At 45.2% G+C, this 22,135-nt stretch overlaps 2 protein-coding genes across 13 annotated transcripts in view; one reads left to right on the top strand and one right to left on the bottom strand.

The window, feature by feature from the left end:
- Positions 1-679: 679 nt before the first annotated feature.
- On the bottom strand, positions 680-9,397 carry dap3 (death associated protein 3). Its single transcript, XM_042106034.1, has 13 exons — positions 9,253-9,397; positions 8,834-8,875; positions 8,530-8,652; positions 7,073-7,174; positions 6,297-6,405; positions 6,077-6,169; positions 5,451-5,581; positions 3,773-3,853; positions 2,383-2,559; positions 1,975-2,034; positions 1,695-1,784; positions 1,152-1,269; positions 680-1,029 (listed from the first exon to the last, which is right to left on the bottom strand). The coding sequence occupies exons 2-13, from the start codon at positions 8,870-8,872 to the stop codon at positions 944-946; spliced, it is 1,209 nt and encodes a 402-aa protein (XP_041961968.1). The 5' UTR covers positions 8,873-8,875; positions 9,253-9,397; the 3' UTR covers positions 680-943.
- Positions 9,398-11,251: 1,854 nt separating this feature from the next.
- Positions 11,252-22,135, top strand: part of LOC121720114 (histone-lysine N-methyltransferase ASH1L-like) — a 44,400-nt gene continuing 33,516 nt past the window's right edge. For 6 of the 12 annotated variants that reach the window (XR_006034450.1, XR_006034448.1, XR_006034447.1 and 3 more), the window contains exons 1-3: positions 11,253-11,626; positions 15,815-16,484; positions 17,455-21,253. Coding sequence is in view for 8 of the 12 variants with exons in the window: in XM_042105987.1 (XP_041961921.1) it covers positions 15,945-16,484; positions 17,455-21,253 (4,339 nt within the window). In the remaining 4 variants the exon portion in view is untranslated. Of the gene's footprint in view, positions 11,627-12,591; positions 12,718-15,814; positions 16,485-17,454; positions 21,254-22,135 lie in introns of those variants that run through there. The other 6 variants (XM_042105991.1, XM_042105990.1, XM_042105989.1 and 3 more) reach the window with 6 other exon arrangements.

Raw genomic sequence — 22,135 nt, 5'->3', positions numbered from 1 at the left:
AATTAAATAATTAATTTTAAAAGTAAAATTAATGACAGTATCTAAATTCAATATAAGAATGTTATTATGTAGCCTATCCTACTATGAGCATGAGAAACATGACATTGATTACATTGTGAATTAATTGATCTTATAGGTAAAGTTTACCTACACAAATTCTTGTGAAGAATGTATCAAAACTCTGACATTTGCTGACACCAAAAAGAGTAACAGAACCGTGAAGCTGATCTTTGCAAAGATGAATGATGTATTGTTATTTTCCCTTTATTAACCATCAGTTATTACAATCTCTTACTTCTGTGTTCCACTAGATACCATACTTGTCTGCTGTTGCAATATATTTGAAATTTCTCAAAAAGTGAATAAAAAAAGAACCTGGGGCCGGACCTTAAATATGCAGGTGAGCATCCACTTTGCTTGTAGTCACTTTCTACTTCTCTGCCGACAACAGATAGCAGTATGACGTTAATGTCAATGATTATGTTCGTGGTACCTGATGGATGTTTATTAAACAATTTTGTGATGCTAACAGCAGGCGCCAGCATTAAGCTTTCGATGTATTTGTATTTATCAGCATAATATACAACAGCTGATATCAACTGTTTGGTTTGTTTCATTATACTATATATGGATTCTGTCTGTTTGATTACAGTCTGCATAAGATACAGGAGCACCCAGATATTCTCATAAGTATTTTAATACAAAAAAATTAACATGCAACACCATGAGCAATTTACAGAATAAGTGGCCTACACATTATTATGAGCACTCAAAGCACTGCTGGCTCTGGTCTGGTGCGGACGTGGTTTGGACCTGGCCCTGCAAGGGCGAGCACCTTCTGATCCTTTTCAGAGACGCAACAGCAACGCAGGTATTCTAATGTACATCACTCTAACATGTATTTGTTTGTTTGAACTTATGTTTGTTCATGGCTGCCTGGATGTCACAGTGAAGCACATATTCTCTCAAAGATGGTGGGATTTTTGTGGCTGAGGAAGATGAGTTCTTTCTTTCCTTCTTCTGTTCGACCTACACAGGAAGGAAAGGCACATGAAGACCTGACATCAATTTATTGAAACACTGAACAAAAAGTAAGAATTCAGTCATGCACACACACACAAACAGGCACGCACGCACTCACACACACTTACTATGTGGATGCTGTAGCCAATTCCGGTCTATGTAATACAGATAACAACTCTCAAATTCCTTCTCGTTGTAATTGGAGACTGGGACCGGTACAAAGGGATCCATGCTATCAAAACCATCCTGGGGAGAACAGCACACAAACCCACACGCGTACACACACGCGCACACACACGCACACACACACACATCAATATCAATGTCAAACATCTTTACCTAGTGTTCCAAATAACAATACTTAGTTACTCCACTCCTGTTATGAGAACAATGATTGTATTTATACTAGATCATAAACTATAATACCTAAAAGCACAGGCATCAGCTAGAGTGTGTTCAAAATCTTACTCATCAAAAAAGTTTATTATTCGCACGGTCTTGAAGGAAAATGTTTCTTACTGTTAATTTAGTGCACTTATATAGACACTCAGTAATCCTTTAGAAGATAGTTTTAGCCATTAGTCATTAGTGGACAGTTATCAGTTTTGTACAGAGATCCATTTCAGTCAGCAGGTCTGACAAGAGGGCAGTGAGACGAGAGGAGCTCTGACCTGTCCAAGCAGCTCCTGGGGCAGGAAGGCACCTTTGGGTTTGAATAGGGAACCTGTCTGGGACAGAGAGGAGATGATGGCCCCGCCAGTCTGGAGGGGGCAATAAGAAAGAAAGAAAGAAAGAAAGAAAGAAAGAAAGAAAGAAAGGAGGGGGGGCAAAGGTAGGAAGAGAAAAGTACATAGAGAAATATCAGAAAATCTGTGATTTTGGCTAATGTGGCAGAAAGCACCCCTGCAGAGGTGACAGTGAGACCAAATGACATGTCTGAGTTGTTCTCACCCAGTCATTCTTCACCATCTTCCTCAAGTTGTGGATCAGGGTCAGCTCTTCTGGCGCCACCTGGGCAGGACGGAGAGAAAGATAAAAGGAGTGAGAGAGAGGGAGAGAGGGAGGGAGAGAGAGAGAGGGATGGAGATATAGATTGGAAAAGGGGGAAAGGTGATTTATACTTTTTTTATAGGTTTTGGTTTATGTCAACTGTTGTGTGTTCTATTACTGTATGTCTTATGTTTGTTATGTGTTCTTAATGCTTGCTGCAACACAAAATGGCCACTTGGGACACATAATAACATGAACTAATGACCCTGAACCAACTGGAGGTTTGAGGTGGTGACAACTACATGACTGAGCTGATCCCATACTTGCACAGAGCACAGAGTCCACCGACACACACACACACACACTCACCACACTTTTGTCCTCCTTCTTCAGTGAGGTGCGGCCCCAGAGCGCGTTGATGCCGTCCACCGCCACGGCCAGCCTCAGTGCCCCCTGCTGGCCCTCCACGGGCTGCCCTGCCTGCAGGCGGAGCTCCTTCAGCAGCGCCCCCACCACATCGCTGCTGCTCCGTACACGACTCACTCCCTGGGGACGCATGGCATGAGGAAGGGATAACGGAGCATTACACACATGCCCATGAGCAAGGGCTAAATGAGAACAGAGAGGCAGCGAGGGGTCAGGGAGAAATGCAAGCAGAAGGGAAAGGAGAGAAAGAGAGAGACGGACGGATAAAGAGAGAGATGGATGGATAAAGAGAGAGACGGACGGATAAAGAGAGAGATGGATGGATAAAGAGAGAGATGGATGGATAAAGAGAGAGACGGACGGATAAAGAGAGAGATGGATGGATAAAGAGAGAGACGGACGGATAAAGAGAGAGATGGATGGATAAAGAGAGAGATGGACGGATAAAGAGAGAGATGGATGGATAAAGAGAGAGATGGATGGATAAAGAGAGAGATGGATGGATAAAGAGAGAGATGGATGGATAAAGGAAGAGAAAGAAAGACGGATGGATAAAGGAAGAGAAAGAAAGACGGATGGATAAAGGAAGAGAAAGAAAGACGGATGGATAAAGGAAGAATAGGGAAAGGGGCAGAAGAACTAAATAAACGTTTTTCAAGAACCAAAAGAAAAAAAAACCTAGAAAGGTATGCCTTCGCACAACTGAGATTTTCGGGTTGACATACATCTGTGTGACAAGATATGTAATACTTAAATCAAGGAGTTGAAAGGATTCTAACCAGATGATCCAAATGAACGTTCATACCGAATTTGAAGAATGGGACTTTCATAGTCACAGTGACCTTGAGCTTTGACCTCCAAAATCTAACCAGTTGATGATTTAGTCCAAAGGAACATTCATACCAAATCTGAAGCCCGCCAGAATGGGATACCTTCTTTAGATATAGCGTTCACAAGTATAGGACTTCCTTGGTCACAGTGGCCTTGAACTTTGACATCAAAATACAACGAGTTCAATCTTTGACATTTTTTACCAAATTTAAAAGCATGTGCCTTGAGGCTTTCTTGAGATATCTCATTTTAGAGATTGGAAAGGACAAACATATGGACATGTATATCAACAACCTGAAAACATAATATCTCCGACCACAGCTATCACCGGCCCAGAGGCACACAAGTAATGCAATCGTCCAAAACCCATCCATACATCCATCTTGCAAAAAAGTTATCCTAACTAACGGCAATGTCATGAATGGCACAGGAAATGATGAAAGCAGCTGAAATGAGGTAAGAGCCCATGCTGTTGATCACAGAGAGGATGTGAGGCCCTTACCTGGTCCACCAACTCTGCCAGTGTGCGCCCCTCCTCAGTGCTCTCTCTTTTAGTCCACACGTACCGCTGTGTAGTCTTCAGCTATCACACACACACACACACAACTTACTATGTCATCAGGCTTTATTAAACACACTTCTAAGGGAATTAACACACTATATACTGATACAAATGTGTAGCAGCTAATGGTGAGAGGTGAGATGGTGAGAGGTGGGTGCATACAATAGAAGTGACTACCATCCGTTATTGATCTGTAGGTGGAACTGCATGTCTAGTTTTATTGCTTTTACTGCAACTGCAAGCAGTGATGCCAGTAACGCATTACTTAGTAACGCGTTAGTCTATTTTGACCACTTTTTTCGGTAACGAGTAATCTAACGCGCTACTATTTACAAACCAGTAATCAGATTAAAGTTACTTTTCTAATTCACTGTGCTTTACTATTTTTGTCATTTTCCTTAGTAAAAAGATGGGCTGTATTCTTTGCTTTCTTCTTGTCTAGGGGATTAACGTCATGTAGGCTATGCCAACCTTTTCAGCATGAGGACAACTCATGTGTAAAACCACGCAGCGACACAAACGTAAACAACAATGGAGGGAGGAGAGAGACGTTTTATCTATACAGTCATTATTTTGAGTTTGTGTCAGCTAAACATGACAACATTAAGGTACGTTGTACATTCTGTGCTGGCGACAAAGTGCTGTCTAGCTAGACATCCCAAGTCTCCCACATATTGATATCTTGACGCCCACAAATTACATAAAATCTCCCGGAACCTAGAGCGAACAAGAGCACGCAAGCCAGACCGGACTTCAAATCGCGTGTGCATCTAAGTTTAACGCGCACACAACGGAGAGGGAGAGAGAGAGGAGTGGTGCGTGTGTGCCTGCAAGCGCATCCAAGACAGAGCATCCTGGTCTGTTTTGCTAAATCAACCAATCAGTTTTCAGTGTAGGTGGGCTGATATCTCTTTTCTCCCGAACTTAATTAATCAGTTCAGTTAGTGTATCTAGGAACAGGAGCGTCATGGCAGAGTCAGTGCCCCTCAAAAAAGAAAATTTTAAAGCCCATTTCACATCAGACTGCACAAAAGTGTACCCAATTGTCTCATAAGAGTACAACATAATGATAGTATTGCACACTGCACTGTTTGTAACAGTGACTTTAGCATTGCTCACGGTGGGTTAAATGATTGCAAAAGACTTGTTGAGGTGAGTTTAACAAGTGTAATTTCATTTGCATATTACTCAGGCCTATACTAGATGGCTAGTTGCCAAGGCTACATGAAAAGGCCAAACTACCAAAATCTACATATTTTACTATCACAATTTCTATCAATAGGCCTTCCTTATTTGGTGTACCGACTAGACATTATTGAACAAACATCTGCATTTCAGTATCTAAGTAGGTTAGGTTGGGATGTCTGCTATACATTGTTGGCATTACTGTTAAAATGCACTTCCAGTATAGTGAGTATTGGCAAAACCGGTTATCATTTTTATGTTGAAGCGGTGGGGGTGTTGTCGGCAGCTGCTGAAAGTAACTAATAAAGTAACTTGTAATCTAACTTAACTGTGGTAACTGTGGCAACACTGACTGCAAGTCAAAATGGCTACCCTAAAAAAGCAATAAAAGAAATATAATGTTGTTCAGTCATTAAGTCATCTAATCATCTACCTTTGCCAGGAGGGGCTCATTGGTGGTTTTAAAGTTCCGCAGCCAGTGGGAGGCTTCTATTGGCTGGTCAAAGCGTGAGGGGCGGAATGAAGATGGCAGGAGCTCTTTGCAGTTCTTCACCCACAGGTGAGCTTCACAGAAACATAAAAACATTATCCAACTTTATGTGAGGAAATCAATGCAACACAAGATTATACTGAAAGATAAAAGGAAAAGAAAGAATTGGAACATTGAATAAAAAGTGAATGAAGATTGTCACGTCAGATTGTCACCAACCCACCCACAACTCTCAGTGACCGATAACAAGTGATCTTGAGTTCAGTAATATGGGAGGAGAAAAATAGTATAGTATAGTATAGTATAGTATAGTATAGTATAGTATAGTATATCTAATAGGATAGTCTGAAATGCTAAACATGCATGGTGAATGTGACAGGAAGGCCTGCCCTGTAACTGCCAATCATATAGTGGAGTTCAGGATCTCTCCCAATCTATTTAGAGAAGAGCCTGATCTTGCCTGGAATAGCTGCTGGAGAGCATTACTGAGATGGCTACCGAGAGGCCAGACTTTCCTGTAAGGACTTAGTTGTGGTCAAATTTGTGTTTGTGTGTGTTGAGGAACTGACCATCAGGTATGTGTAACACCAGCCAACCCTGTGTGTAACAGTAGTGGAGCGTGTGGCAGAGTGACATGGTCTTTCCACAGCCATTCACCCCATCTGCAGCACTAGTCAAGGACGGCGACAACAACAACGGCGACAACAACAACAACAACAACAGACACACAACACACGCAACGCATAATATTTGCATTCACGGCCATGTAAGTTGTTGGTGAAAAGATACAGAGCACGTAGCGTACAGCAGGCTTGCTGTAGTCTGCCTTCTTCAGGTGAGATATGAGCTCCAGGGCAGGCTGTCTTACCATCACACACCCCTCATTAAACGTCTTCATCTGCATGACAACAAAAACACATACCATGCAATGCACACAGGGAGACATAAGTCAACATTTATACTACGTAAACTCTTTCTCCATTGTGTCAACGTATGAACATCAATTTACACAGAACAAGTTAACAGCAATGGACAAGCAGAGGTCAGATCCAGTGTTTTACAGTCCTGCATTTGGCAATACAAACTTCTCAGGAGTGTTTCACAGTCCTGCATTTGGCACAACAAACTCCTCAGGAGTGTTTTACAGGGGGGCTACACCGGGCATCTAACTGAAGCGTTCCGTTTGTGACGAGTAAAAACTATTTTAGAAGACTGGTCTATTTTTTTCGAACGTACGCTCCGCTATCACGTCTGGTGTAGATTGATCCTAGTGGAAGCTAACTGTTGCAGCAGACGCAAAGTGAACGGAACGCTTCAGTTACGCGCCTGGTGTAGCCCCCCTTTTACAGTTCTGTATTACACTGTATAAACATAGAGCAATGCACACCAAAAGCTATTTGCGAGGTGCCAATCACTTGTTAAGAGCTTAGAAATATTAGAAAGATTTGAATTCCTTAAGGCCAAAATGACATCAATAAAATAATGTCCACATATGTATCATTTATAAGTCCTGTATTTAACAGCACAGGTCATCCCTCCCAACCCCACATCCCACTGCTGGATACCTGCAGTTGGAAGCGGTAGGGCAGTCCATGTGGGAAGAGGGTGCGCACGTGGCCCGGTGGCAGGGTGTAGTACTGACTCATATGTACCTCAGCATGGCAGGTCTGGAGAGAGGACGGGGAGGACGTCACACACACAAAGTACACTGCTCTACATAAAGTCAGCAAAATTCAGCTGTCACACATTCAAGTTAAATACTGAACATAATAATAATAATAATAATAACTAGATGTACCACATAGCGGTACAAAATATGACCGCCGCTCAGTCCTGTACATCCGTTCCGCGAAAATAAATCACACTTCAATTTGTCTCCATCTTTTACTCCATCCCCCACTCTTGAAACTTTTGTGTATGCTTGTTTGGCATGCCTGAGTGTGTGTGTGCGGCTGCACAGAAAGTAGCCTACTGGTGCTGAAAAGGTGAATAGATTGTAGAATAGCCAAAGAAGATGTAGCATTGTTATAAAACCTTTAAAATCTCTAAACAATCACAAGTAGGGCAGTTCATCACAGTTCATCCATTGCAACTTGATTGATGAAAGGTCACTTACACCTGTAGGCTACATTGTATTTGGGAAAAGCAAAAGGTATCAGCATAATGTTATTTATTTATTTATTTATAAACAAAAACATCTCTGTCAGTTCCATGCCGTTTTCAACAGCTATCAAAAACAAAGGTCATTTTTGGATGGATGGATTTTTTGTGAATGTTTCTTCTTCTACATAAGATTTTAGTCATCTTTAGTTCATGTGATACTTTATTGTCAATGCACAAATTAAATAACAGTAGTCTGAAACGAAATGCTGTTTTACATCTAACCAGTGGTGCAAATAACTGACATGTCCAAATGGGCCTTGATGAAATGCGTCGCTAGACTATTCATACACATTTTAACGGGCCAAAGTTGAAGAGCTGTTGTCCGTTATTGTTCGTGCAAATATAGGCCGATTCATGTTCCCTTGCATTGTGTAACTGAGGTCCATGGCTAGTCTGGCTTGCACCAGACCAAGCTCAATCTTTTAAGAAATCAAAAAATAAATAGCGGGCAGATCAGGCTGGGTTCACCCACTAGTCCATAAGCACCCGATATTGTTTAATATTGTTTAATTGGATTGGCCCCCGGGGACGAAACAAAATTTTTCCGTAAAAGTCTAGTGGGGCTACATATCCACCAAATTTCATGTGCACTGGTGTTTCGGTGTCCCGGGTATCGTTGACCAAAAATTCAGGAAGTAGATGACGAAAAAAAACAAAAAACTTTGACAATCATTATATGACCGCTTCGCTAGCAGCGGTCATAATAATTAAAATACTATTATTCAAATATTGATGGGTCGGTGTACATTAACTGGGCCTCCAGCACAGTAACAGCAGCTATTCAATGAGCTATTGTGTGAGCAGTTATTGTGTTATTGTGTGATACAGTATGTGTGATGTGCGTGTGGCCGTGACGTACTGGGTCACTTTCTCTGGTCCTGAAGAAAGACAGCTCTCTGGTCTCCCTAGGCTCCGCCTCCACAGTGACAGCTTCCAGTTGCTGGCCACTCCCACTACTGTGGAAGTGCCTGGCTTGGGCCACCTGGTGATGATAAACCGTACATGCATTAGTGCATTAATGAGTGAGGCTCCAATAATGCAGAGTTATATTGATTGCTAGATCCACTGATGTTTTACTAATCAAAGTCAGCAGCATCATGTACGAAAAATGTGTAAATTCTCATGACAGAATCATCTCTCTTGTTAACAAATAAGTTACATACCGCCTGTCGCAACCTCAAGGACAATCTGTGTAAACTCATGATCTAAAAGGGGAAAAATATCATAATTACCTCATGCACACCAAGACAGACGAAACAGTTTGACACATTGACACGAGTTGACAGCTTCGCAAGGTTTACAGCAAAGTTCGAGTAAAAACACCAAATGACGTTAGGTTAGCAAAATCTTTAACGTAAAATTAAACAGCAAAATGGACATTAAAACTGGAAAAATATCAGCTTGCCACATATCATATGAAATATACATAGCAGGTGTTAAATGACTTAACAACTACTGACATTGTATTATTAGCATCTGGAAGTCAACCGCTAGAAATCACATTGAGTAACAGGCTAATTAACGTTGCCTAAGCAGCAGTGCAAGCTATGAATTAGTTGCTGAAATGAGTCCGATATTTTACCCTTGAAAGATGTTCATACACGGAAACTAGTCATACGCGGGACATCAACACTCTGTTGGGAATTAACTCTAATTTAAAGTCACAGCTTCGGCTGTTTTGTCACGACGTTACATCCATGGACGTGGCCATCTTTGACAAGATGAAACGGAAGTTACGTTGGGTTTATTTTCTATGTTTTGCAATAAAATTACTTACTGCCACCTAGTGGTAAAATAGTCACGTGTGTGAGAAGAGAATAACCTTAAAACATCTGAGGTTGTTTTTAAGTTGATAACAACTAACAAGTGAAGATCAAAAGAAGTACTGGTTAGGATATTTTTTGTTGCTCATTATCACTTACCAATGTTTATGTAATGTCAAAATATGTTCCTGAACTATATGCCAAATAGTTATGAGGCCTTTGTATACCATTGTGTTGGTCTAACAGAACTGTTAGGCCTATATCACTTTTAAGCCTGTCGTGTAAGTGACATTGGAAGAAGCACGATTCCAAGAAGCGATAATATTTACATGATATAAAATAGCACATAAACTCCCAAATGTTTGGAGAATAACACCACTCACTAAATCCCCTTATCAAGTGCAATAGGATGTGTCTTGAAGAGAAAATATTTCACACAGTCCATTACCACCTAGTTCTCTAACCGCAGCCAGACTTACACAACATCCATGATGTGAGTTTCAAAACATTGACATGGGTCATACTCAGAGAATACCACAGTTCCAGTGGAGAATTTGAGCATACGTTTTTGTTTCAAAGTAGAATTGTTTTATGTTATTATTTATTTATTTTTATAACCTAAATAGGTCAGAGATTTTGTTATAAGAGCCAAAGAAAAGTCTTGCTCATCCTAAACAAATGTGTCTGTATAGGCCTATAGGCTCTGCGACAACTTAGAAATGTTGTCCACAACTAAAATACATATTATGGACAACATGATTAACCAATGGCTATGATTAACCAACTATCCATCTCTATTCATTTCAGATTTTTTTTTCTCCATATGAAAGATGTAACCAAATACATGAAAACGCATAACAAAATAAAGAAGATATGGGGTTAAGACCAATACAAAACTAAACTGTGCCTGTAAACAATGTAGCAAATATTGATAAAATTGTAATGGTGATATGCGCTTTGGCCCGTGGTGCTAAGGATACAAGGAGACTGAGGGCAGGGGAGGGGATGTACCATCACCTAATGCATATGCATATCACCTGGATGCACTCATCTCTCTGTGCTTATGTTGTACCATCAGTACACCTAATGCATATGCCACCTGGATGCACTCATCTTTCTGTGCTGATGTTTGTTGTACCTCAGTGCACCAATGCTCCAGTGCACCATTATGTGTGATGGATGTTACAATTGATACCCTTTTTGGAGATTCAAAGATTCAATAGATTATTTTTGGTCTTCTACAAAGAATGTAGTCACAAAAAAATTACACAAGACATAAACTCAATAAATATTAATTTCCGTTATTTTACATCACATGCAATGTATTGAAGGCCAAGAGGACTGGGAACATTCAGACAATGTTGGTAAATTTCATGTGTTCAAACTGGCTCATATAATTAATTATCCTCATTTATTATCTCTATAAAGTGTTGCAAACTGAGATTATGCTCAGCTACTTGAGAATATTGTCCACTCAGGAACATAGTTAAAGTGTAGACCAACCTATAATGTATTATTCATATAATTTGCATTTGGATATAAATAACTATTTTATTAATATAAACTATACCATTCGTGCCTGCAATCTTTTTTTATGGAAAAATTAGGTAGCCATACAAGTTCTTGTTGTTGGTCAATAATCTCTCAGTAAACGTGTGGATAATGGATGTTCACAAAATCATGCTGTTGAAGATATTTTGAAAATGATATTCAAATGCCTAAAATATCATGGATTTCCAACGCCCCCCCCCCCCCCCCCCCCCCCAATACAAGACACAAGACGCAGCCTACATACAGGGACACGCGCGCCCACACAAACAAACACGCAAACACCGGGAGAGTGGTGAATGTCACGGCGTTTGCTTGGGGTCCCGTGTTTATTATGATCGATTAGGTCAAGGCTCAGAGACCGCGGACGCCGGATCAGAGTGACTGTCTCTACCGCTCGGCTCAGTTTAGCCCTCCGCGGCTATGGGAGCTCGCCGTTAAGCTCTCTCACGGACACCGGAGGACCGAGGTGCGTCCGGGGAGAGGGGGGCAGCACGAGGGATAGATCAAAATTGGATCCTAATTCGCTGATGTCGCCGCCATCTTGTTGATACTTTGCAGTCATCATTTCGTTACGTTCCCAAGTGCCTTACTTTTTCGCACTAAGATGCGCCCCTCGGCCACTAATTCCTGTTTTGCTTGAAGGTGTGTTATCACATTTTTATGTCTGTTTTGGTGTCATTTAAGCAAGCTACTATGGTGTTCAGGGAAGTGGTGCACTCCGGGGCACCGATGTTTTTCTGACACTTGCGACTTTTCTGACGTTTTAGTCGAGGTGTTAAGCGATTCCAGAAGACGGTGGAATTTGGCGCATCTCACCTGCACATCACATGCGGACGATCGCAGGGACATATCCGTTTTGCGTTACAAAGGATAATTATAAGACACATAAACAATCTGTGTAGGTTATTAAATTAAACCTATTGTTGATGTGTTACCTTTCTCCGCTTTAGACTATCAATTTCAGAAGGAAATATAAGTCTTAAGTTCACTGAGTGCGTCCTAATATAGTGCACTTCGTTAACGACTTTTTGCGAAATGTGTTTCTCTCGGTTCCCATTGCTGACCAAATAGCTGACACTTAAGATGCAATAGCTCGACAAGTCCACAGTCGTATCTGAGCTGTTATAACTGTCTCTGACTTGTCTGTTTTCTTCGTCTTTGCACGAATTGGCTGCGACCTATAAGCTGTTGAGGGAGGCTGTAGCCTATCTTGAGCGGCCTATGTTGTGCACAGTCTTCAGATCGAAGTAGCCTATGATTTAAAGACTATTTGATTTAAAGGGAATATTCATGAATACCCTCTCTGACATGACTCTAAGTAGCCTGCGGGCCTATAACTAACTGCGTCGGAATCAGTTAACCCGATACTAGACGCACAGCAAGAAATCACTTCTTTGAGTTGTTTACGAAACTTGTCATAACACACATTTACTCAGTAGTTATTGCACGGAAGCTATGCAGGACTTAGCCATCCAGTTCATCCCTCCTCCTCAATCCCTATATCTGCCTGCCAACGTGGTGGAGATCTCGGTACACAATGTACGACCACGCTTTTGATGTAAAACAACTGCGCAAGAGATGGAGAGAGAGGGAGAGAGAGAGCGAGGAGTGGGAGGGAGGAGAGAGTGTGGTGTTGCACAATGTGTTTTATTAATCCACTGTAACACGGAATGGACTTAAGCACATACATTCTCTCCCTTATGTGAGCTGTTCTCGTTTATTTACCTGAACGGGTAAGACAACGATTTCTGAAACTGATGCTATGTCCGGAATTTTGCTTTGACTATTGCCTTCACGTAGAGTAGGCTATGGCTACGCACTGCAAGTGAAATGGCGTAACTTATTTATAAACGGTAGCCTAACAGGCAAGCATGGCAAACCTGGATGAGAATCTGGTTCATTCAAGACTGAATGCTCCGATAGGCTGTAGTCTTTGAGATTGAAATGCATAGTGTTTTGGACAGAGATGTTGTTATTATGCGGGGTAATTGTGTTGCCATTAATTACTCTAAATATGGGCAATGATGCGATTATTAGGCTTAGTGACAGTAAGTGATCTGACTCATTCCCACCCACTCTCTGTCTATTAAGGGAATTAAATGATATCGCTTCTTCGCATCATGCTCCTCAATAAGTCTCTCCCTCCTTTCCATCAACCTGTCAGAGTTAACATGTTCTCCCCATTTTATTCCGTTTGGTTAATTGCGCATGGTCTTCTCGCCGTCTCAAATCCGGGAATTATTTGACTGTAGGCTACCATCACTTTCTTTTCCAAGTTTTGAGCCTGCGTGCACGTCATCGGTGTTTTCCTCTGTGTTGTAGTGAGACTATGTGTTATTGATTGAACCTCAGTTCACCCATGCTGTTTCGTTTCCCTCTCCTTCGAGTAGCCATACCTCTCTGTCTCTTCTCTGCCTCTATTTTTGGACCCCCCCCCCCCCCTCCCCTCTATCTAGGTCAATGATGAGGTGGGGATGTGCTTGTCTCACTGCTCAGCTAAAGGGCATCTGTTAGCTGTCATTGCAATTGTCACTATAAGCCAAATAGCTACTTTCTGCTCCCTGTGATACAGCCTTATGTATATAACATTAAGGCTGTGCTCTATGACTGCCTTATACCATTAAGGCTGTGCTGTATGACTGCCTTATACCATTAAGGCTGTGCTCTATGCTCTCTCAGTATAAGGACGATGTATCTGAGAAGGGGACTGTACACCTGCGTTTTCACTTCTCACCTCACTGACCTGCTGTAGTCTATTTTTCAGTCAGATTGTAAAACACAGTTGAGAAGAGAAAGATTTGGTCTGTAGGGAGCAACTGGTACACTACTATTTATCTCCCTGCCCGTATCTCAGTTTACGGCGTGCTAAATGTTAGATCTTGTTTGTTGTTACATGGTTATCAGCCATGGTTGAGTTGAAGCCACGCTGAATAGAGTAGGGGCAAGAGTAGGGACTTGGGAGGAAGAATAAGGAGAGTGTGTGTTGTGAGCAGTTGAGATCATGCAAGGTGGAGAATTAAGAGAGGACAGAAGAGGAACAAAACAATGAAACGTTGTCTTTATTTCCCAATGGAGGACTGGAGAATGTGAGTTTGTAAAAAGACAGATGTAAGATAGTTTGATATGACTCTAGAGACAGGAAGAATGAATGGGTGTGTTTCAGTAGGGAAAAAAACATGAAACTCTGAAGCAGTGGGCGCGAGGGAAGGATAGTGTGTGTGTCTTGGCAGTGTTTTTAACTGGCTCTGGGAGAGATAGGGGTTGAGATAAAAAAAACTGGCAGAGCTGGAGAGGGGGAAGAAGTGACTGTGTTGCCTCTGTGTGGTATGTGTACTCAGCTCGATGGAATTGCATTTTATCTGATGTCTTAATAAGGATCAGCTAAAAATGACACACTCAGTTCCACACGGATGAGAAAAGGCTGAAGCACATTTCCAAAAGTCTGGTTTAGCCTTCTTCCAAAAATATGAATTACCTTCCTTAGTGAAGGGCAGCGTGGAGGGGAGAAATGAATGAAATGTTGAGTAAAAAAGAAAATAAGCAAAGCATGGTTTTGATTAACAAGTCAGAGCCCAAACTGACCACTACTTATATGGTGCTTAAAAATGTAAGAAGGTAAATGGAAACAGTGGTGACTTCACACTGAAGAAAACGGAGAGCAGTTTGAAAGTGAGTGAAGATTGGGACTGAGTACAGAGGACAGAGAAAGAGAGAGAGAGAGAGGGGAAGAGAGAGAGGAAGAGGGTGAGAGGAAGTAATGAGCAAAAGAGAGGGGAGAGAGTGGGTGAGACAGAGAGTAGGAGGTAGAGGGTGATTGATAGGGGTGCGACTGGTGGTGAGGGAGTTGGAGAGCAGTGAAGTATGGGCGTTAGGAGAGGAGAGTGAGGCAGAGGAGAGGCGAGAGAGAGTGAACAAGAGGAGGGGAGAGGAAATGAGAGGATGAGAGAGAGAGAGAGGAGAGGGAAGGAGAAGAGAGGAAGAGAGAGCAGCGGATAGAAGTGGGAAACGAGAGGAGAGGAGAGAGGGAGCAGGCTGACTCGTGAGTAATAGCCATCGACAGACAGAGAGAAGCAGGCAGTCAGTAGGGCTCTGGGGGAAAAGAGGCCCTTCACATCCAGAGTGAGAGCCTCCATTCTCTCCATCTAGTCAACGCCACGGCACTTCCTCACTCCACATGCAGTCCGTAATTGATGCGTTTGGCTCTCTTGCTTTTGGAAGTACTTTGTGACATTGACTTTGTAAGTAAGTTGGTTGTAGATGAGTGTAATTGGTGCAGAGGTAGTGCCCTAGGCTACGGCTGTGTGCGCCGGGCCAGGCTGACTCTGTCGTTATTTAGGAAATGGCTTCTGGGCCTGATGGGTCCCCTGAGTCGCTTTATACGCTGAGGTCATAATTCTGAATCATTGGCAGAATGACCTCAGCCTATGCGGGAAAGCACCTGCTTTTCGGACGAGTCGCCAGAGAGATTCTTTAGCCCGTCGTCCTTCTCACAGGAGAAAAATGTGTGGAGTTTTAGTTTCACAGTAGCTTAACTTTGGGTAGATGACCGTGTTTTGCCTTTGGTGTTATATTCTGACCCAGCTACTACAACTGTGTCTTGACCTGATTTGGTGTTGCTGAAAATGTAGGCTATGTAATGCCATATACAGTATGTATGTCTACAGTTAATTTCAAATTATTATGTCTTAAAGCTGTTTTGAACATCTATACATTTCTTATGCGATGCAACTGCATGAAGCAGCAACATTGACTGGCAAATAATACTACTAACATGTTTTTTGTTTTGTTTGTCCTCTTTCCATCATCAACCACATCTGTCATTCAATGGAGGCCTTAAACATCATTCATCTTCAGCATAACTCTCATCTCACGAGGCCTCTCATCCTAGCTAGCCTGTCACTGAGAAAGCTGCACTCTCTGCCTCATCCATCCCACCAAGAAATCACGCCCAGGTCCAGGAATGAAGGGGTGGTCACTCACATGTCCTTCTCTGCCCTTGGTAGATACTGCACAGGAGTTGCCTAAGGAAGTGGACCAACGGGAGCAGGAGATGTCAGGAGAGACTGAGGGAGAAGACGCAACACCGGAGGCTGCCACCGGGGGCAGCAGGGCTGAGGGAGGACAGGAGTTTTCTGTTAAAGAGGCGGATTACTCCGAGGGCTGTGTCAAACTGAAGATTGGGCTTGGAACAAAGCGGACGAAGAAGCCACCCAAGATACTAGAGAACTATGTGTGCCGCCCACATATAAGGACTTCACTGAGGCCAGGGCGTGGCAGTGGGAGTGGCAGTCAAGGTGGAAGAGGCGGGGCCAGGAATGAGGTCACAGGAGCTAACAAATCACAGAGCCCCATGAGGAGTAAAGACAGGAAAGATGCCATGATCTCTGACCCGAACTCCAGTTTGGCATCAACAGCCCTGTCCTGCTTGCCATCGCCAACAAACATCGCGGACACATCCACCACCACAGCCGAGGCTCCTGTGTCTTTGCCAGCAAAGAGGGTAAGAGTGTGCCTCTTTTATCCCCCCCCCCTCAAATCACAAAAACCGTGTAAGTCGTGAAAGTAGGACAACAGTGAGATAGGATTGCATCATTGTGGCCTAATCAGCGAGACCGTAAAATCAAGCGTTGACTCATCTGCGGTGGCTCTTGAGTTCGAGACAAAGAGCTGATGCGCTGTGTTCTGTAAACAGTCGCTGTAAACTTCAGGTGGTGTTTCAGAGATGCATGCGGCCATGAACTTGTGTTATTACACTTCCTTTGAATTTTATGAGCCATAAAAATAACACACAAATCAAGCAGCACAATAAATGTTAGAAGCTCTCATTTCTGTTAGGAGCAATTTATAGCCACCAATAGCAATGTGTCTCCAGAGCCTATTTTTACCTCACTGTCTGTACCTGCTCTCGTTTCTCTCTCCCCCCTTTTCTCTCTGTCTGTCTGCCTTCCTTTCTCTCTGTCCTCTCTCTCTCTCACTCCCCTTTTCACTTTGCATGTCTAACTGAGCAACCTCATCTGCATTTCTGAGCCTTGACTCTTCGTGCTCATTTCTTTTTAATCTCATTTGGTGTCAGTTTGACAGTTGCTCAACTTGTCCTCATTGTGAAGATAGAAGGTTCTCTCTCTCTTTCTCTCTCTCTCTCTCTCTCTCTCTCTCTCTCTCTCTCTCTGACAGCCTGTCAGTCTTTTACACTTATTGTGGAAGATGTGTAATTGCCATCAAATGGTATCCTGAATAAATGGACACGAGGGAAATAGCTGAAAACCTTACTCAAAGTCACCCCCTTGGAGGTCATTGTGTGTATGAATGTAATGTTTCGATCCTGACTTTGAATGCAAATCTGTGTTTGATTAAACTTCCATTTATGGAAAATGTAATCCCCTCTCTTTGGTTCCCCTGTTCAACAGTGATTAATTTCCCTTCAGAATAAATTGTTAAATAGTGAAAATATCTGCTTTATTTCTCTGTAGGCTCCTCCAAAATTGGCACACAAGGCAGGGATGAAGGACCATTTCTTGGAGGGCCCCCCAAAGCTAAATCAAAATGGAAATAAGTTATCTGGTGCTGGCAAGACAGGAGAGTCCCCTCCCTCCAGTTCCCTGTCGCCCACCCCTGCTGCCTCCCCGCCTTCCCCTACCAAGCAGCACTCCACTGTGCAGGAGGGCGCCAAGGTCACCAATGGGGACACTCCGAGAGACGATAAGGCCACCATCTCCAGCCAGGGAAGCTCATCAGTGGGCGAGAAGCTCAACAAGCGCAATGCCACCTCGAACATCAGCCGCTTAAAACACCAGAAAGCCAGGGCCTGCAAACTGCACCATCTCACAGATTCCCACGTCTCCTCTGTGGGAAACAGCGCAGCCAGTTCTACCCCACTCCTCTCATGCTCCAACCCTGCTCTCTCAGATGCAAGCGTTGCTCCTGCTTCCCCCACAGACATGGATAATGACCAGGGTAAGCTCTTGCCTTCTTCCCAGGGGAAGACTGGAGCTGCAGAGAAAGACAAGGCGGAGGGCACAAACAATAGCATCTCTCTGTCAGTGAGTAACACAGGCACTTCATCAACCATGACGGCAGCAAACAGCAATAAGAGCTCTGGTGGTAAACCACATTCCCATGCGCTGTCCCCGATGACCACCATAAATTCAGACCAAAGCAATGGACAAGTGCCTGCGGGGGAAAGGGATACTGCCTCCTCCCTGACCAGCCCAACCAGTGGATGTATCGCCAATCTGTCTGAAGGAAGCCCTGGATCTGTAGTGCAGTGGAAGGATAATAATATAGGTGTAGATAATCCAAAAGACTTGAGTGTGAATAAGCCAACAGTTGCCTCTGAACAAATGAAAGTAGACAGTGCTGGCAGCAGGGGAGCCTTGAGTGCCCAGGGCAGGAGGAGTGCCCTGCAGCAGGACTGTGTTCCGCCGGCCGCCTCCTCTAAATGCCCCTCGCCCGAGCAGGACAGCAGGCCTCTGAAGAAGCGCAAAGGGCGCTGCCCCCGCTGGACACGGGCGGTGCATCAGGCCCAGACTCCGGAGAAGAGTGCCAGCTTGGTATCCAACAGCTCTTCCCCCCAGCAGGTAGCCAAACCGGTACCGCCCCGCCGGCCAGTTGGCAGACCACCCAAGTGCAGTCAGTTTCCTGTCGCCCAGCCAAAGAAGAGGGGGCGACCGAGGCTGAACTTGAGCAAATCAAGCGCACCCACCGCGGCACCTGCAGGCCCTCACAAACACAGCGCTTCCCTGGCCAGCGCCGCGGAGGCTGAGAGGGGCAAGACGGCAACGTCCTCCGAGAGGAGCGTGACCCCTCCGATCAGCCTGAAGAGGAAACGGGGTCGTCCAAAGCTTTTATCTCCAACCCCCAGCTCGGAGCCACAGCCTCTCAAGTATCCATCAAATGGAGACACACTCAGAGATTCCCAAGAGGCCTGCGAAGGAAATGGACAATCCTGTTCAAAGGGCAGTGGGCAGCTAATGATGAAATCTATTATTGGTAAGATCAACAAAATGAGGACAAAGAGACGGAAATGGGTCTTAAATCAGCTGTTATCAGGACAGGGAGAAGGCGAGAGAGGGGAGTCGGCCAACAGAAAGAAGCCAGGAAGAAAGTGTGACTCAGACCCATCTCCAGCGGCCTCCATACCCTCTCTGGCAGCCTCCTTTGGTGGAAAACTGGGTCCACAAATCAATGTCAGCAAGAAAGGGACAATCTACATAGGCAAGCGAAGAGGACGCAAGCCAAAAGTGCCAAACGGGGATTCCAAACTCGGCTTCTCTCAAGATTACTCCCCGTCGCTGAGTAGCTTCAGCTCCAGCTCGCAGTCGGCCGAAACAAGCGGTCTCTTCAGCAACCCCTCTTCCAAAAACCAAAGTGCCATTGCCCTGAACCAATCAAAAGCCCTGTTTTCCCACACACCATCTTCCACATGTGCTACGCTTTTCCAAAACACTTCCTCTTTCTTGGCCCCCTCTCAGAAGAAGTCATCCTCTTACAGGGAGCAGCACCAGCTACGGCACGACCGCAAAATGTCCCTGTCCTCTTCCCCCCTGTCTGCATCGTCACTGAATGAGTTCAAAGACGCCACTGTCTCCCCCCTGAGTGAGACGTTGCCGAGCGACAGCAGCATTGGGACGGACAACAGCATGTCAGACTGGGTGGAGAGGGCGGCGGCAGGTGGCAGGGACGTCGGAGGGGTGACCTTGGGAAGAGGCGCGTCGAGTCTCGCCTCAGACGCCCGGTGCCCTAGGTGGACGTTTGGGGTCACCCCTCACAGGGGTCGTGAGAACTCTGTCACCATAGCAACGGGACCAGCCCGTTACCCCTGGACCCAGCCGTCGAGGTCCCCTCCTGCCCCCGCAGGGGACCAGAGGGAGAAGCACAAACACAAGAGTAAGGGAAGAGTCCACAGGTGCTCCAGCTACAAGCTCAAGGGCCAGAAACACAGGTGCAAGAGGAAGTACCTGCAGCTGAAAAGCAGCCGGCAAGACCCAGACTTCATGCTGGAGGTGGAGAAGCTCATTGTGCGGCTTAGCAACATTCACTTGGTCCATCAGCGGAGCGTGCCCGATGCCACGCTGGACGGGGAGGGAGGTGGTGCCAGCGGGGGAGGCGGCATGGGACCCGGCAGGCACTCCCACCCCCACCACTGTATGCCCCAGAACCTGCTGCCCACCATCTTCCAAATCAACTTCAGCGGGTACTACTCACCCCACCTGGCCTGCCCATATGACTCTCTGCACTACGTCAGGAAGCCAGACCTGAAGAAGAAGCACTCCGCGCACCCTGCCCAGTTCCGAGAGGTGTCTCCGTCCGATGTCTCGCTTTTACAGGGTCTTGGGTTCCCTCTCTCCCAAACCGGGTACTACCGCACCCCTCACCGAATCCCATATGCCTCCCCAGTGGGGTTAGGCTACTATAAACGCTACCCCTCCAGTGAAGGCCTTTACACACAGTCAGAGCATTCGCCCTCCTTCTCCTCTCAGGCCTCATACACACACCCTCACCACACCTACCCGGTCTTCGTGCATCCATCAAAGCTGCACAAAAAGAAGCATAAGCTGATGAGGCAGGACTGTGGTGGGGAGGGTGTGCGTTCGCCTGTGATGTATCCAGGGTTCTCCTCCTCGGAGTCTACCTACTTCTGGCCCGGAGAGTGCAAGCGTAAACACAGGCACAGGCACGTGGAGGAAAGAGGGGGAGAGTGCGACGTTGCTGGTGGCACGGACAAAACGGAAACGAGAAATCCGGATTTTAAAGAGGCGATGGGGTCTCAGTGGCGACACAGGTACGGCTCCTCGGTCAACCGCGGCTTCGTCCCTCCGTCCCCCGCCCCTGACTCCTCCTTCTCCTCTCCCTCCGTAAGCAAGAGCTGTGTGTTTAAGGAAGCCAGTCTGAACTGGATGGGATCCTCCAAGACATTCCAGACTGCCAGCGGAGGCAGAGGAGGCTTCCTCCACAACAAGCCCTGGCTGAAAGGCGGGCTGCTCCCGAACCCCAGTGCAGAGCAGGCGGAGGGCAAAACGGGAGACTCCTCTCTCGACTCGGAGAGCGAGGAAGACCCCGAGTTGTCGTCGTCGTCGTCAGCGAGGACCGGCTCCGTGCCAGGCCTCTCCCGACCTCAGCACGTTAACCTGTTCACGAACGCCTTCAGCCAGGGGGCGGCCGCCAGGTTTGGCAGCTTGTCGGTGAGCAGCGGCAGCACAGAAGGGATCTCGGGGCTAAGCCGGACGAGCAGACGAGATCGGCCCACTCCATCTAAAAGCAAGGAGACAGGTGAGCCCATCCTGCCAGCAAACTGGGTACTTACACCCTGCTGTGATTTTGAGAAGGTGTGAAATTGGAATTGTAAATAGTAAATAAATATTCACAAGATCTTTGATAGAAATGTTTAGGTGTGGGTGTCTCGCAAGCTTGTTAAATTGTTTGTGTGTGTGCGCGGTGTGTGCGATAAGTGGGTTGCTCACAGAAAGACTGTATTGTTAGTGCCATAATTCTGTAGTACTTTGCATGGCGTGGGAGTAAAAAAACATTTTTTGTTGTCCTATGGTCTACTATGCCATACGTGACTCAAGTTAATTTGATTTCACAAGCTTCTCTTTCTTAGTCTAAAAGCAATCACAGTACCAAGAGGTGGAGAGGGATCTTGTATTCCTCATTGACCAAACAGCAGAGAAGAGCCCAATGCAAAGAGCCTCCACTCTCTCAGGCCTAGCCTGAGTCAGATACTGTAGGGTCCCAGACCCACTCAGGGCTGGTGTGACCTAAGTGTGTGTGTCCCTCTGGGCTTTGAGAGAGTAGTGACAGCTACTATCACACTACTCCCAATCACACACACCCCACCACTTCTCGAGAGTGGTGCTGTTTAGTAGTACTGTGTGGGGGCGGGTGTGTGGTTGGGTGTGTGTGTGTGTGTGTGTGTGTGTGTGTGTGTGTGCTCTAGTGAATGGACCAGAAAGTGGTTGTAATCTTGCTTGAAGAGAGGATTACTGGGTTCACTTTTAGGTCACACACTCAAGTGAAAATGAGGCAGTGTGTGTGTGTGTGTGTGTGTGTGTCTGGGTGACTGGGTGTGTATCTGGGTAGCTCAGGTGTGTGTGTACTGGAAGATTTGCTGTTTTAAATGTTATGGTGCACACATTGCTGCACAGAAGGGTG

The sequence above is a fragment of the Alosa sapidissima genome, chromosome 10 (genome assembly GCF_018492685.1).
Source record: "Alosa sapidissima isolate fAloSap1 chromosome 10, fAloSap1.pri, whole genome shotgun sequence".
Taxonomy (NCBI): domain Eukaryota; kingdom Metazoa; phylum Chordata; class Actinopteri; order Clupeiformes; family Clupeidae; genus Alosa; species Alosa sapidissima.
Note: the sequence above shows the minus strand (reverse complement) of the source record. Positions and strands in the feature narration are given on the sequence as shown.